The sequence below is a fragment of the Melanaphis sacchari genome, unplaced genomic scaffold (genome assembly GCF_002803265.2).
Source record: "Melanaphis sacchari strain LSU unplaced genomic scaffold, SCAv2.0 Contig23_pilon_pilon, whole genome shotgun sequence".
NCBI classification, from domain to species: domain Eukaryota; kingdom Metazoa; phylum Arthropoda; class Insecta; order Hemiptera; family Aphididae; genus Melanaphis; species Melanaphis sacchari.
Window position 1 is genome coordinate 5,455,929 of NW_020271114.1, and position 13,340 is coordinate 5,469,268.

The 13,340-nt window shown below is 30.5% G+C and overlaps 3 protein-coding genes and 1 non-coding gene across 7 annotated transcripts in view; 3 read left to right on the forward strand and 1 right to left on the reverse strand.

Moving 5' to 3' along the window:
- Positions 1–1,907: 1,907 nt before the first annotated feature.
- LOC112594798 (RILP-like protein homolog) lies at positions 1,908–5,070 on the reverse strand. 3 transcript variants are annotated; one of them, XM_025339798.1, is made up of 8 exons: positions 4,372–5,070; positions 4,143–4,281; positions 3,957–4,084; positions 3,668–3,871; positions 3,402–3,580; positions 2,874–3,047; positions 2,298–2,399; positions 1,908–2,228 (listed from the first exon to the last, which is right to left on the reverse strand). In XM_025339798.1, exons 1-8 carry the CDS (start codon positions 4,669–4,671, stop codon positions 2,093–2,095), a joined length of 1,362 nt encoding a protein of 453 aa, XP_025195583.1. In that variant the 5' UTR covers positions 4,672–5,070; the 3' UTR covers positions 1,908–2,092. The 3 variants fall into 3 exon arrangements, with proteins under 3 accessions (XP_025195583.1, XP_025195584.1, XP_025195585.1); XM_025339799.1 differs by lacking the exon at positions 2,874–3,047 and having other exon boundaries at positions 4,372–5,069; XM_025339800.1 differs by lacking the exon at positions 1,908–2,228 and having other exon boundaries at positions 2,311–2,399; positions 2,874–3,043.
- Positions 5,071–5,364: 294 nt separating this feature from the next.
- On the forward strand, positions 5,365–10,119 carry LOC112594800 (60S ribosomal protein L3). The gene is made up of 8 exons (XM_025339801.1): positions 5,365–5,495; positions 6,223–6,415; positions 6,484–6,652; positions 6,983–7,118; positions 7,305–7,491; positions 7,551–7,753; positions 8,698–8,853; positions 9,887–10,119. The coding sequence occupies exons 1-8, from the start codon at positions 5,493–5,495 to the stop codon at positions 10,064–10,066; spliced, it is 1,227 nt and encodes a 408-aa protein (XP_025195586.1). The 5' UTR covers positions 5,365–5,492; the 3' UTR covers positions 10,067–10,119.
- LOC112594829 lies at positions 6,691–6,769 on the forward strand. Its single transcript, XR_003114672.1, has one exon. It is a non-coding gene; the product is annotated as a small nucleolar RNA U43 (small nucleolar RNA).
- Positions 10,120–11,053: 934 nt separating the features above from the next.
- Positions 11,054–13,340, forward strand: part of LOC112594536 (rabankyrin-5) — a 37,077-nt gene continuing 34,790 nt past the window's right edge. The window contains exon 1 of one of the 2 annotated variants that reach the window (XM_025339349.1): positions 11,054–11,341. Coding sequence is in view for 1 of the 2 variants with exons in the window: in XM_025339348.1 (XP_025195133.1) it covers positions 11,285–11,312 (28 nt within the window). In the remaining variant the exon portion in view is untranslated. The remainder of the gene's footprint in view (positions 11,342–13,340) is intronic. The other variant, XM_025339348.1, reaches the window with a different exon arrangement.

Here is a 13,340-nt window from a genome sequence, read left to right on the forward strand (position 1 = left end):
ATGTATTTTTAATCAAACTAATAAAGTTATATTGCCACTCGTAAAATTGTAAAGGGAAACATCGATTTTGCAAAAATATCCTTATACGTAATTTACGTATGAATAAAAAATATTTAGGTCACAATATACCTATTACCTACATATTACATACGAAATATATCTAGAGTTAAATTTAAAATGGTATGAAATATAAAATGACATACTCGTAATAATGTGTAACAAGGTATTGGAAATCGACCACCGTTACCACGCCTGATACGTAGGTACTTAGCAAGCTTAATTGAATTAAGGTTTTGGGCATTAGTCATTATACTTACATTTTATAGTTGAAAACTAACAAACGTAAAAATTATATACGCTATGTTACGATTTTGTTATCATATAATTGTAATTTTTTTTCTTTTCAAATACAAGTCTTCTAGAGAGTCATAACCAAAGGTTTCGAGAGCTGCATTCGGTCCGCGAATTGGACCACCCTGATTTAGTTGATACCGTACTACTGCAGTCTAGGTCTTACCTATTACTGCTAAAAATTGTAAATTATGATACATATAAAATCGTAATGGAAAAAGGACGAATTCGGTATGATTAACAAAATGCGAGAGGTCCTCAGAGTCATGCTAGTAAAGACAATATTGAATTCATAGTTTTCAAATAAATAACATCTAAAGCTACATTTTTTAATTATAAAAATTGTTTTTTCAGTATTACTTTTTATTTATTTCCTTTCCTGTTGAAGAATAAAATTAATCAATAAGTGCAAAAAATTCTTTGTTTTGATTTACAAGGACATGGAAAAAGCCCAAAAGCTGAATTTATTTAAAAAATAATAAATATATTAAATTTAACACTCAATGTCATTATTCATATAGGTATCATTGAATATGACCATGTTTCTATGTATGATAAATAAGGTTTAAGAGGTAATCATTGTCTGTGAAAAATTTAAATTATGTTTTAATTCATTTTTAAACAATCTCATTTTGAACATAAATTAAACTTCTTACATGACATTTAAAGATAACAATAGTTAAATGTCATTCATAATATTAACATGATTATCAAAGATCAGCTGACAACCTTATTAAGTTAGAAAGACATCGATAAATGGATAACAGAATTGTATTAGACTGGTAGTCAAAGGATAATAAAAAAAACAAATATTGATAAAAATATTGTCTAATTCAAAATAATTTATTACCATTTTAACATAGCCAATTAAAATAAACATTTTGGAAGTACACATTTTTTTTCAATGAAACATTGCTCTATATATTAAAACGCATGGGGCAGTACAATACAATATAAACGTAATTAAAAATTTAATACCATTTAAAAATAGTTAAATATTTGATTATAAATCACTATAAAAATATACTTCACTTTGATTTAAGTACGTACACAAAAAAAAAAAAAAATAACAATTTTACAAATTTATCAACTCGACTAGATGAGTTACGTCAAAAGCATTTGCACTAATTATTATTATATTACAATGTAATACAATTGATAAAGGGGTCATTAGGTCATTAAAAACAAAACATGAGCATTTTTTCCTTTAACTTAACACAAAAGTTAACAAACCAAAGTAATAGCATATTTTTTTTGTACGTAAATAATAAATAAATGAATAATAATAAAAAAAATTATCTGAAAGCAATAACCATATACAAAACGTCTTATCAGTTTTCAATTAAAATAGGACTAATTCTTTTAATTTATAATACTCTGATATATTGTTTTATCTCAAAATAATTAGCGCTAATAAAAAAACTAAGATTAAAACTCTAATACAGTAAAATTAAATATTTGCTTGTATTTATATGAGCATTTAATTATGTAAAATAAATAACAAGAAAATTTAATTCAAATTATATGAGCTATGCCTAAGCCATTTTAAGTAATAATAATAAATAATCATGATAAAAATATTGTAAGATAAACATGTAAGAAAAAAAAAAATTAAAACTAATTTCATTTGATTTAAAGTTTCTTATGTTTACTGATCCCTTATAATTTAGCTATGCATATGCCTTAAAATAATACTTGTAAATTTTAATAAACAATAATTAAGTTTGAGATCAATGTTTATTTATGACACTTCAGACGGTCCCATAATAGACGAATGACCAATGGATACAGCCATTTTGGATAATGATAACTTAGGATGTTTAGGACTAGTCTTAGAAAATAAAGAGTTGTTAGTTTCAGCAAACATTTTACGAAAACTGTAATCAGAAAAAAAGTTTAGTTAAAAAATATGGTTTATTAATTATTGAAAAAAATATTTCACTTACAGTTTACGAATGCCAGACTCTGGATTTCGTTTCCATGGTGCATCATCAGGTTCTAAAGGCAATGGTCCTTGAACAGGACCTTCTTCCTGTTCGTCGTCGGACCTGAATAAGAATTAAAATACAAAATTTATGATTGAACAATAAATAAATTATCAACATGTTAGTTTAAAAATATGAAGATTTAATTAAATTTTATTCTGTACAGCGAGAGAATACACTGCGGTTCGGCAAAAATGTATGTGCATAATTAGCATATTCGCTTACTGGACAAAAGCATAGAAAATATATTATTTTAAATTAATAAATAACATAATGCATGTAATTGCTAACATACTTTCACATATTGAAACATTTTTTTCAATACTTGTGTAGTCATTTTAGTTTCGCATATACTAGCTGTTGTTTTTGTCTGAGAAAAATTAATTAATCAATATTCTACCACCATGCACGTTTATGAAATAAAAATACCTTACCATAGCAATAATTGTAAAAAGAGCAAATAAAATGAGAAAATGTAAACATTTTGCTACTTAGAAGTCATTATATATGTGTCAAACATGAGTAATTTTAACTTACCTGATTGGGGATGTTACATCTGGTGAACTTTCTGGGGTGATGATTGACATTTGCGTGCCTTCCTTATCGACCGTAGCGGTGTCAGGATTTTTTCGGTGACTGTCTGTTCTGGTGGTACAGTTTCGTAACAAAATTCTTCGTACCCGCGTTTCTTGGATTTCATCCCTTTCCTGGCTAATGTACAAGTTTACATGCACAAAGTGGTAGATTTGTAGTAAACCAAGCAAATTGTAGTAAGCATATGCGTACCAAGCGTGCAAATGGAAAAATAAAAACGTGCTTATTTAGTGAGGTATAATTTTTTTTTTTACGAATAGATAGGTGTAGATAAGACATAAGCAAAGGAAAAATTGAATTACATTGGTACCAGCAAACTTTTTTCAGTTATTTTTCTTGGTATTTAATTTATAATTGTGATTGTTAAGCGGAATGTTGTGTAAAAGCTGTTTATTTATAAAAAATTTAAATTTACCATTGATTATAAATAGCCAATAAATAATAGTATTTATAATCAATGCTGTTACTTACGATATAGTCAACTGTTCAACTGGTTTAAATTGTGAAAGTTCATCTTCAAGATCATTAACACGAGTTTTTAGTTCATTACGTTCAGTTAAAATATCTTTCAGTTCATTGGTTGTAAATTTTGGTCTATCCGGATCATCTAAGTCATAAATGGCTTTGTTTTTCAAATCAGGCAAATCATCCTAAATACAAAGAAACAAATATTAACATGCATTTATAGCAATAATTAAATTATTAAACGAATAATAATATTAAGACAGTGTACTAACTCTATATTTTGAAAGGTCTTCATTTTCTTTTTGAGCCATACCAAATCTTTGTCTAAGTGATATAAATTCTTTTTGTTGCTTTTGAAGTTGGGAAAGAATATCTGCCCTTTCTTCAACTAAACTACGACATTGTAATTGTGCAAAACGATGTTTACGTCGCAAGTCTTTCAAAGTAGTTTGCAGTCTATCCATTTGAACGGTTAACTGTGTAACGATAATGTTGGTACAAAATGAATAAATTTAAATTAAAAATAATGTACAATATAAAATTATCACAATGTCAACTCACAGAATCAACTTCATTACTCTTTGAATTTAATTGATGTTCATAATTTCTAATGCTATCACGCATTTGATCAACAGTATGGCGTAGACGTTGAAGAGCAACAGTATCAACATCTGGACTCAAAACTTGTGCTAAAAGTTAATAACCAGTTAATGACATGAAATTAAAAATTTTTTTTTAAAGTGATACATTTTGAATCAACAATCTTATCCTTTTCGGCAGCTTGTAAAGACTCTGTCAATTTACGGTTATCATCTTGAAGTCTAGAAACAGTAGTCAATAATTCATTATAGTCTTCGCGCCACTTATCTTCGATTTGTTCCATCTCCTACAACATGGTGAAACACAATAAGTTAAAACATATGTTATGTTTAAGTATGTAGTTCAGAATCTAATATAATATTTAAAACAGATATACCTTCTCATATTTCATCCTGTCCTCGGTTCGTTCCTGCTTATCCATTTCCAATTGTTGTATCGTTGATCGCAGGTCTTCCACAGTCGTGTTTTCTCGTTCATTCTTCATGGCCAATATTTCCATCTGCTCTAGAGCGGATACCACCTTGGGCATCAGTCCAGTTATGGAGTCAGTGCCATACGTATCTATGATGGACTCAAACTCTCGACCGATGTCCTGTGCCATATCATAGACATCGACAACGGATAGTGAACCCTTATAGCTATCCATTTTTGCAGAATCAACGATGTGTAAAAGCATTAGTACCAGGCAGAACTACGACTAAGTAGATAGCAAGGCACGATTGTCTGTAATGAGTGTAATGGTGGTTTCGGTCTCTATTTTGGTTTGGACAAACCCGTAGGCCGTAGACAATTAAGATGATTCGTAAATAGATTTAGGTAACGTTAAGAGTGTTAAGACGCGGCAGCAAATTAATATAGGTATTGACTTTTTGTTACTCGGCGTTCATAATCAATGGACCTGTTGACCTTTAAAAGTTTTAAAAATTTGATAACGGCAGTTCCCGAAAACAGTCCAGCTGTAGCCTGCACCCTGCAAGTTGCACAGTGATTGAATCAACTCGGTCAACTAATCCAAAATATTCTTTCCAAGTTCTAATTATAATTTACCACTCTCACAGACGGAATTCGGATGATTATCAATTATTATCATTTATCTCGTCCGTCTATTATTGTTATTGCGGTTCTGATGGTATAAAGTGCACAATCAGAAAATACTGTTTTCCAACATATTCGGGAGTGGTCAAGTACGAACACAACCTTAAAAAACTTCTTCGGCGTCGTTTTCCGTTCTCCTTGGATATTTGTCAGTTTTCGCAGTTGGCGGCACTGTACGCGACTACCGCCACGAAACGCTTTTGTATGTACCCTTCCCCCTTCCAGTCCCACTAAATCATAGAGTAGTGGGTACTGCACTACTGCCCTCAGTGTAATCGTTCATTTCCTTTGGGATCATCATCGTTCGTAGTACGGTGGTTGTCGCGTCTTTCGCACCATCCACTTTTTCAAAGTATTTAATTAAATTTTTTTCATCCACTTCGATCGACTACTTCATCGAATATGGTAAGTATTTGTTTGATGTTTCTATTTGCGAGACTGTATTTCCTTAATTTTCTGTCATACTCTCTTCGGAAATGTTGCGTTTTCATTTCCGTTTTTATGTATACGTCTGCACCATACGTACTTGGCGGACAAAACATTATCCAATAGATTTCACGTTTTTTGCCAATGTTCCTTAACACGAATGATTTTCTGACTCTTGACGTATTCTTTTAACACATTTTTACACTTTCTCTTAAATTCGGATTTCATTACCATCTTGGTGAATTTAAGGTTAGGGAGCACGTTGGCCGAATTCCTTATGAAAATGTTTTAACTGAGACGCACCTACTTAATTTAAGTGTTAAGACATGCGGTTGTACTGTTTAAATGTCTTGTTACAATTTTTGTAATTTATGTAAAAATGGTATATACTTGTGTATTTGTGTTCAAAATATTTGTTTATTATCTATAAGTAGGTAGTGTATTTGTATCATATTTTATTACTGATGTTTGCCAACCCTTCGAGTTTAAATATTATATCGGTAATAGCATAAGTGATCGAAGTTTTTACGAATATTAAATTCCACGTGTTGGTAAATACGCTTAATACTTCATTAATTCATTCGCGAATGCTTGTTTTTTGTTCTACCTTTGTTACTTTTTTTTCCATTATTGAAGTTTCAGTTATGTAACTTGACTTTGTCATGTGGTTTTTTTTTAATAAGATATTTATTCATGCTTTTTACAGTCGCATCGTAAATTTAGTGCTCCTCGTCATGGTTCTATGGGTTTCTACCCAAAGAAGCGCGCACGTCGTCATCGTGGTAGAGTAAAGTCTTTCCCTAAAGATGATCCTAGCAAGCCTATTCATTTAACTGCTTTCATTGCATACAAAGCTGGTATGACCCATGTTGTTCGCGAAGCTGACCGTCCAGGATCAAGTATGTTTTTTATTGGTTAATAACTTGTATCTGATATGTTTTAACTGAAAGATTAATGTTTGTTTAAGAACTCAACAAGAAGGAGATTGTAGAGCCTGTAACCATTTTGGAAGCTCCACCCATGATCATTGTTGGTGTTGTAGGTTATGTTGAAACTCCATATGGTCTTAAACCTTTGAAGACAGTGTTCGCTGAACATTTGTCTGAAGATTGTCGTAGACGCTTCTATAAGAACTGGTAAGTTTCAATATAAACTACTTATTTAATTTCAGCCAATGATGATTTAGTTAAAAAATGTTTACAGTTAGATTAACTGAATATTGTGATGTTACTTCACTAGGGCGGTCTGAGGCTATTTTTAATGTAATTTTTATATACTCAGATTAACGATTTATTGTTTCTGTGTAAATAACTAACCATTTATCTCTCCTCTCCGCTAGCGGATGAGAGTTATACCTATTGCCAGTGGGTTCAAATGATTTGAATGATGGCAAGAAGTTAGTTGTGTCTCCAATCTAGACATAGTCTATGATGAGACCGCTCTTCATTTATGTGTCCTATCTTTAGGTACAAATCAAAGAAGAAGGCTTTTGTCAAATACTCGAGGAAGTGGCAAGATGAAAACGGCAAGAGACAAATTGCCAAAGACCTTGCTAAGATTGCCAAGTACTCTAAAGTTATCCGTGTTGTTGCTCATACTCAGGTAATAATATATTAGTTGCATATGGTTTTTATTTTGTTTCACCGATGATGAATAATATTAATACAGTTAGACACTGAAATTAATTGATGTCAACCCCTAGGGCGGTCTGAGGTTTATCTTTAGTGTAATTCCATATTGTATTAGATTTTATTTTTTTGATCAACGTTTTATTATTTGCATTTATAGATGAAATTATTGAAGAAACGTCAAAAGAAGGCTCATATCATGGAAATCCAAGTTAATGGAGGTACAGTTGCTGAAAAAGTGCAATGGGCCAAAGAACATTTTGAGAAGCCAGTACCCGTTTCTCATGTTTTTGCTCCAGATGAGATGATTGATTGTATTGGTGTCACTAAGGGTCGTGGATACAAAGGTATAGTTTTATATTTTTATTCTGTTTTTATTGAAATTAATGTATTCCATATCATTCAGGTGTTACATCCCGTTGGCATACAAAGAAATTGCCCCGTAAGACTCATAAAGGTCTTCGTAAGGTTGCTTGTATTGGAGCATGGCATCCCAGTCGTGTCCAGTTCACTGTTGCTCGTGCTGGTCAAAAAGGTTACCATCATCGAACTGAAATCAATAAGAAGATATACCGAATTGGTCTTGGAATTCATACTAAAGATGGAAAGGTAATTACATATTTTTTTTTTGTTTAATAAGCTATTTTATTGATGGATTATCTTTGATAATCAATCGGTGAAAGTGTTGTTTAAATAGCAACGTATATACCGTATACATCATAAAGTAATTTAGCTCGCCTAACTTTCGAGTTAGGATTTGAAGCTAAAATTGGGCATTATTCCGTAACGTGCAAGAGCCCATCGGGCAGTGACTTGCTAGTAGACCATGCCTGGTACATTTTAATTATAATAATGTCTTGGGTTGAATGATGATAACACATGATGTTTGCATTCTTGAAATTTATGAAGATATCACCATGCTGCCTTCCTACTGACAAACCAAGACTTAAAAATTGCAGTTTTTTTTAATTATATCTAACTGATGAAATAGTCTCACTATTTTGATAGTATAAGGATCTTGAACAATATTGAGATGTATAGGCTATCACATCAAAAATGAAATTAATCCACTAAACCTTGTGTTTGAGTTGGTGTTAATGGTTGGCATTATTCCGTCACGTGTAAGAGTCCATCGGGCGGTGACTTACTAGTAGACCATGCCTAGCACATTTCGTTTTTTAGAATTGTCTTGTGTTGAATGATGATAACACATGATGTTTGCTTTCTTGAAATTTATGAAGATACCCTCATGCTGCCTTCCTACTGACTTATCAAGACATTTTTAATACATTTGATATGATTGAATAGTTTATAAGTAATTATTCACACATAATAAGGATCTTTGTTTTAATTTTCTCAAATTTAATTTAATCTTCTAGTCTTGGTATAAACATGGTTAGGTTAGTGTTCCATTACTTGTACGAGTCAATCAGATTATGACCTGCTAGTAGACCATGCTAGATACATGCAAAATTATTTATATAATAAGGGTTTTGTAATTATTTTGTTACTATTATGTTGTAAAATATCTAATATCTTAATTCATTTTATAGGTCATTAAAAATAACGCATCAACTGAGTATGATTTGACCGAGAAGACTATTACTCCCATGGGAGGTTTTCCACATTATGGTGAAGTCAACAATGATTTCCTTATGATTAAGGGATGTTGTGTTGGCCCTAAGAAACGAGTTATTACTCTCCGTAAAGTAAGTTTTTTATTTATTAAATATTTTTGTGTTTGAAAAAACCTGTGATGAAAAACCAGAGCCAATCCTATGAATGTCTGTGAACTAAATGCTTTATCCCAATTATCTGAGGTTTTTTCAAAGCAAACTTAGAAATATCTTAAAGGTTTTTTTTATATTAACCAATTTTGTATTTCATTATTGTGTAATAAACAATGACCAGCTATGTACTGCAGGCTAAAAAGATAAAATATTTATAAATTTTACTAAGATTTGTGTATGTTTAGAATGTTAAATAATGAAAGTTAGTTTACCTTTTATCATGAAAGAAATTTTTTTTAATAGCTTCACTTATTAATTTATTTCTGCGAAACTTACCTGTTCATGGTAATATTTTTTGTTATATTTAAAATAAAATCAATTTACAGTTAAGGTGCTGCTAATGGGTAACTCTTTGTTATTCATGCAAATTTAATATTATTTTTCATTACTCCTTTTCTCATTTATATTTATCGTACATAATTATATAAATTATGTATTTCTAATGAAGTAATAAATCTGTATGACTAATTTTATGTTCATGTGAAAATGAATAAATTATTTGGATGGCAAGCTTTTGGTATATTGATTTTCCTAGGTTATTCTTTAGATTACTCTTTGAGATATTATAATAATATCTAATTGTTTATGGTACATGTTTTGTTTTTAATGTTACCATATAAATTCATAAGACAATTATTGACCTATGACGATTTTATTACTAGAGCCATTAATCAATGAATTCCACATGAATTTTTTTTTTTATCGCATTGATGATAGGACCGAGGTCTTTTTTTAAGTTACAATTTCTAAATGATAATAATTTTCAAAGTATGACCAATGATGCACAACAATTTAGAGCCATTTTTCATGATATGTTTAATGATTGTTTATGTTTAACGCATTGATAGGACTGAGGTCATGTTTTGTAAAAATATTTCTGACATTAAAATATTACTGGATTCTTAAATTTTTTATGTTGTATTTTGTGCCTAACTAAATGTTTTATTTTTAGTCATTGTTGGTACACACAAAACGTGCTGCTTTGGAAAGTATCAACTTGAAATTCATCGATACCTCATCCAAATTTGGTCATGGACGTTTCCAGACTGTTGCTGATAAGGCTGCTTTCATGGGTCCATTAAAGAAGGACAGGATTCGTGAAGAAGAGAAGGCCACAGCTGCTGCTAAATAATTGTACAATTTCATTATTTGACAATTTATAATAAATACCAAAAAAATCAAACCTATTGACTATACCTTATATTAACCTATTAAAGTCCTAAAAACAGAACTTTTATGATTTTAAATGAGAATTAACATTTCAATTATGTAATTTAAAACTTGCTGATTAGTGTACCCATTGAAGTCGTATTTGGCATTAACAATTTTATTATTTTTACCGTTATTTATTCATTGATTCAACGTATAATAATTGATTAATATCCTATGTTTTAAAAGTCCTAAGTAAGATATCTCATGTCGACAAAATTGAAAATAATTCTGAGACTTGGAAAAGTATAATAGTTATGGGAAGTATGTTTTTTAAGACTCGTGTCTAGTATTAGTAAATAAGTAAATATATTGGTTACTAGTATAGACTTTATACGTATAAGGATTATAAGAGTAAGGTTTATGGTTACTAGTTATCCTGATGCAAACTAGTAGATGTGTTACCATTAAAGGTATTCAATTTAACATTCACTATTGGAAACAAGCTGCGGCCAATATGGTATATATAGGTACGCTTGGTGTATAATGTGTATAGCCAATTGCTGTAAAGGTTCCATCTCGAAAATGAGATCAATAAAATGTCAACACTCGCAGATACATGTTCATTGTATAATTGTGTAGTTCGCCTATATAACTTGTGTTATCAATTGTTTTTTCACACCCAATGCATATTGTGAGTATTGATCACCGATACGTTTTGGATTTCGATGTTGACGACCAAGTTCGATAAATGATAAATAAAATGTGTCTACAAATAATTAAAATTAATTTTTATCCAAGATTTAAATGACTATCTCAGAAGATCCTAAATAGTGATAACCACTCGTCTAACACTGAATATCGTATTATCAATCTCTACCGGTGGTTACGCCTTTTCAACTAACCATTGGTATATTGCGTTATCAATCGGTGACTTTTTACATATTATACGCAAGCTCATTGATAAAAGATACAACATTGTATAATAATTTCTCTACAGTTTATTCGCTGTTAAGTCGTAGCCCGTAATAGCCAATAGCTCAATGTTGAATAGCTGTTGATGGCCGTTTGACGTTTACACTTAACAGTGTATCGTCTGATAGATCGGATAGAGGTCTGAAAGTCCGCCTAGGATTTTTCCACTGCGTCAACGAAGTTTTCTAGAAAACCGATGTAATCGTTCGCAGTCCCATCGTCGATAATGCCAGCCGCCGAACTGTACAGAGAAGGTTAGTTTCCGGCGGTATTCGTTTCGCCGGTTAGTTACTAAAACTTTTGGATTTCGTTCTATGTGTGATATCTAATCGACTTGACATCCATCAGATTTCTTTTTTAAATTTTACTACATTCTTTTGATAACCCATTACTTATGAACATCGAATTTAATCAAAATACGTGTCTGAGTTTCATTTATTTACTCTTTATGTTTGACGTACACGCGTAGATAGTGATGAGTGGGAGTTTCTGTTTATATAATACATATTCATACAGTTAATTTTATTGCTCAGTTAGGTATGACATTAATATTTTGACATTTGTGTTTTGAATTTTACTTCTTAAATTATATTGTCTTTACTTTTCAATTTAAATTATTTTTTTTTTATATCTAAGTAATTTTAATTTTATTGGGTACTTATCATAATATGAATACATAAAAAATGTTCAAATAGATACCTGTTGAAATTTCTTATTTTTATTTTTTCCTTTCTAAAATAATTTCTTTGGTTTACTTTTCTATTTTTTTCCATTATTGTAAACTAAAATACACTAATGTAATTTTTGCATGTTTAGGTTATTCTTCTCTAAGTACATCTATGTTGGAAATCACTGTATTTTTACTAAGGCATAAAAAACATAAAAATAAGTTATATATTTTTAATCAAACTAAGCCTTGAAAATTTTATTTTTAAACTGATCTACAATATTATTTATAAGCAATAAAACAATGATATCATTACTATAATAGCCATTTTGTATTGTCAGCTTCTAAGTTCTAACATCAATTTTAGTATTTTAATGTCTATGTTTAAAGGAAAAAGGCTTCAATCTTCTACTTTTTATGGGTCCTAGTGCTACCAAGTTTAGCGATGATCAAAAGGTGGTTAAATATTTAATATTTATCATGTTAACTGCCATATGACTACTGGCGGTCATTTGTAATTCTCAGATTTTATTCATTTGTGACCACCGGTGACCATAAATTAATTTAGTTTTATATTATTAACATTTCTATAGTGCTACAATAATGCACCAAAATAAGGAGCCTGGAGTAGTAGGAATTATTACAATTTTTTTGATATAGGTACCTATAATATATTTATTTTTTTCAATTTTTTTAAAATATTTAGTGTACCTATAGCGTATAAAAAGTACTTATTGAATGACTGCCGGTGGTCATATGGCGGTTAACGTGTTAAGGATTTATGCTGATGACACCACAATTCTTTTATTCAGTTCACTTTCTCAAAGCATGCGGCCTACTTCAAAGCCATCTGATCAGCCTATCTCACTAGTTTAAATTTTGGAATTTAAGATCAACTACTCTAAATTTTACCATGTCACTTTTTCCTTTCGCTCCAATGACTGTCTTCACATACAATTTGAGAATGCGACCATTCCTCAAACAAATAAAGTCAAATATCTTAGTCTATTATTTAACAGAAGGCTCACTCAGGGTTCCCATCTCAAAACCGAATGTAATCAATTAAATAACTGCTCTACAAATCGCTCTCTAGGATACTGCTAAACCATCAAAGACAAAAATCATACAAGTGTTCCAAGTCATCTGCCTCTACATGATAACTATAATCCCTTGATATGTTACAAATGTTGCTCTACATAATGATCTTAAAATCCCAACCATAAGATAAAAAGCTATCACATAATACCTATGCCTATACTCCAAAATGAAACACTTGAAACGCAAATGACCCAGACGTAACATCACACTTAATATGAATTTTATTATTTTTTTTTAAACTTACCACCTATGTGGCCATGTCTATGAGTTTTGAATGCAAAACTCTTATTCATTGTCTTTTTTTCTCACCTCATTTTTTATTCATTCTCACTCATATACTTATTTTATAGATTGTAAATTGTCACTAAATAAAAAAATAAAAATATTTTTAAAACGTCAAAATTTATGGGGTACTTATATGTATATAATGCCCTTCATTTCAACTATATATGTTAAGTGGTCCAACGAATCACAGATTGTAAGTAATTCATTAAGTGGTACTTAAACGTAAATGTAA

Excerpts from the sequence above, each read along its gene's own strand:
- LOC112594800 (XM_025339801.1), top strand. Across the intron at positions 6,416-6,483 it reads AGCTGACCGTCCAGGATCAA|AACTCAACAAGAAGGAGATT; the intron begins GTATGTTTTTTA and ends TGTTTGTTTAAG. Across the intron at positions 7,119-7,304 it reads GTGTTGTTGCTCATACTCAG|ATGAAATTATTGAAGAAACG; the intron begins GTAATAATATAT and ends TTGCATTTATAG.
- LOC112594798 (XM_025339798.1), bottom strand. The coding sequence starts at position 4,671 with ATGCTTTTACACATCGTTGATTCTGCAAAAATGGATAGCTATAAGGGT. Across the intron at positions 4,282-4,371 it reads ACAGGATGAAATATGAGAAG|GAGATGGAACAAATCGAAGA; the intron begins GTATATCTGTTT and ends ACCATGTTGTAG. Across the intron at positions 3,581-3,667 it reads AAGACCTTTCAAAATATAGA|GATGATTTGCCTGATTTGAA; the intron begins GTTAGTACACTG and ends CTTTGTATTTAG.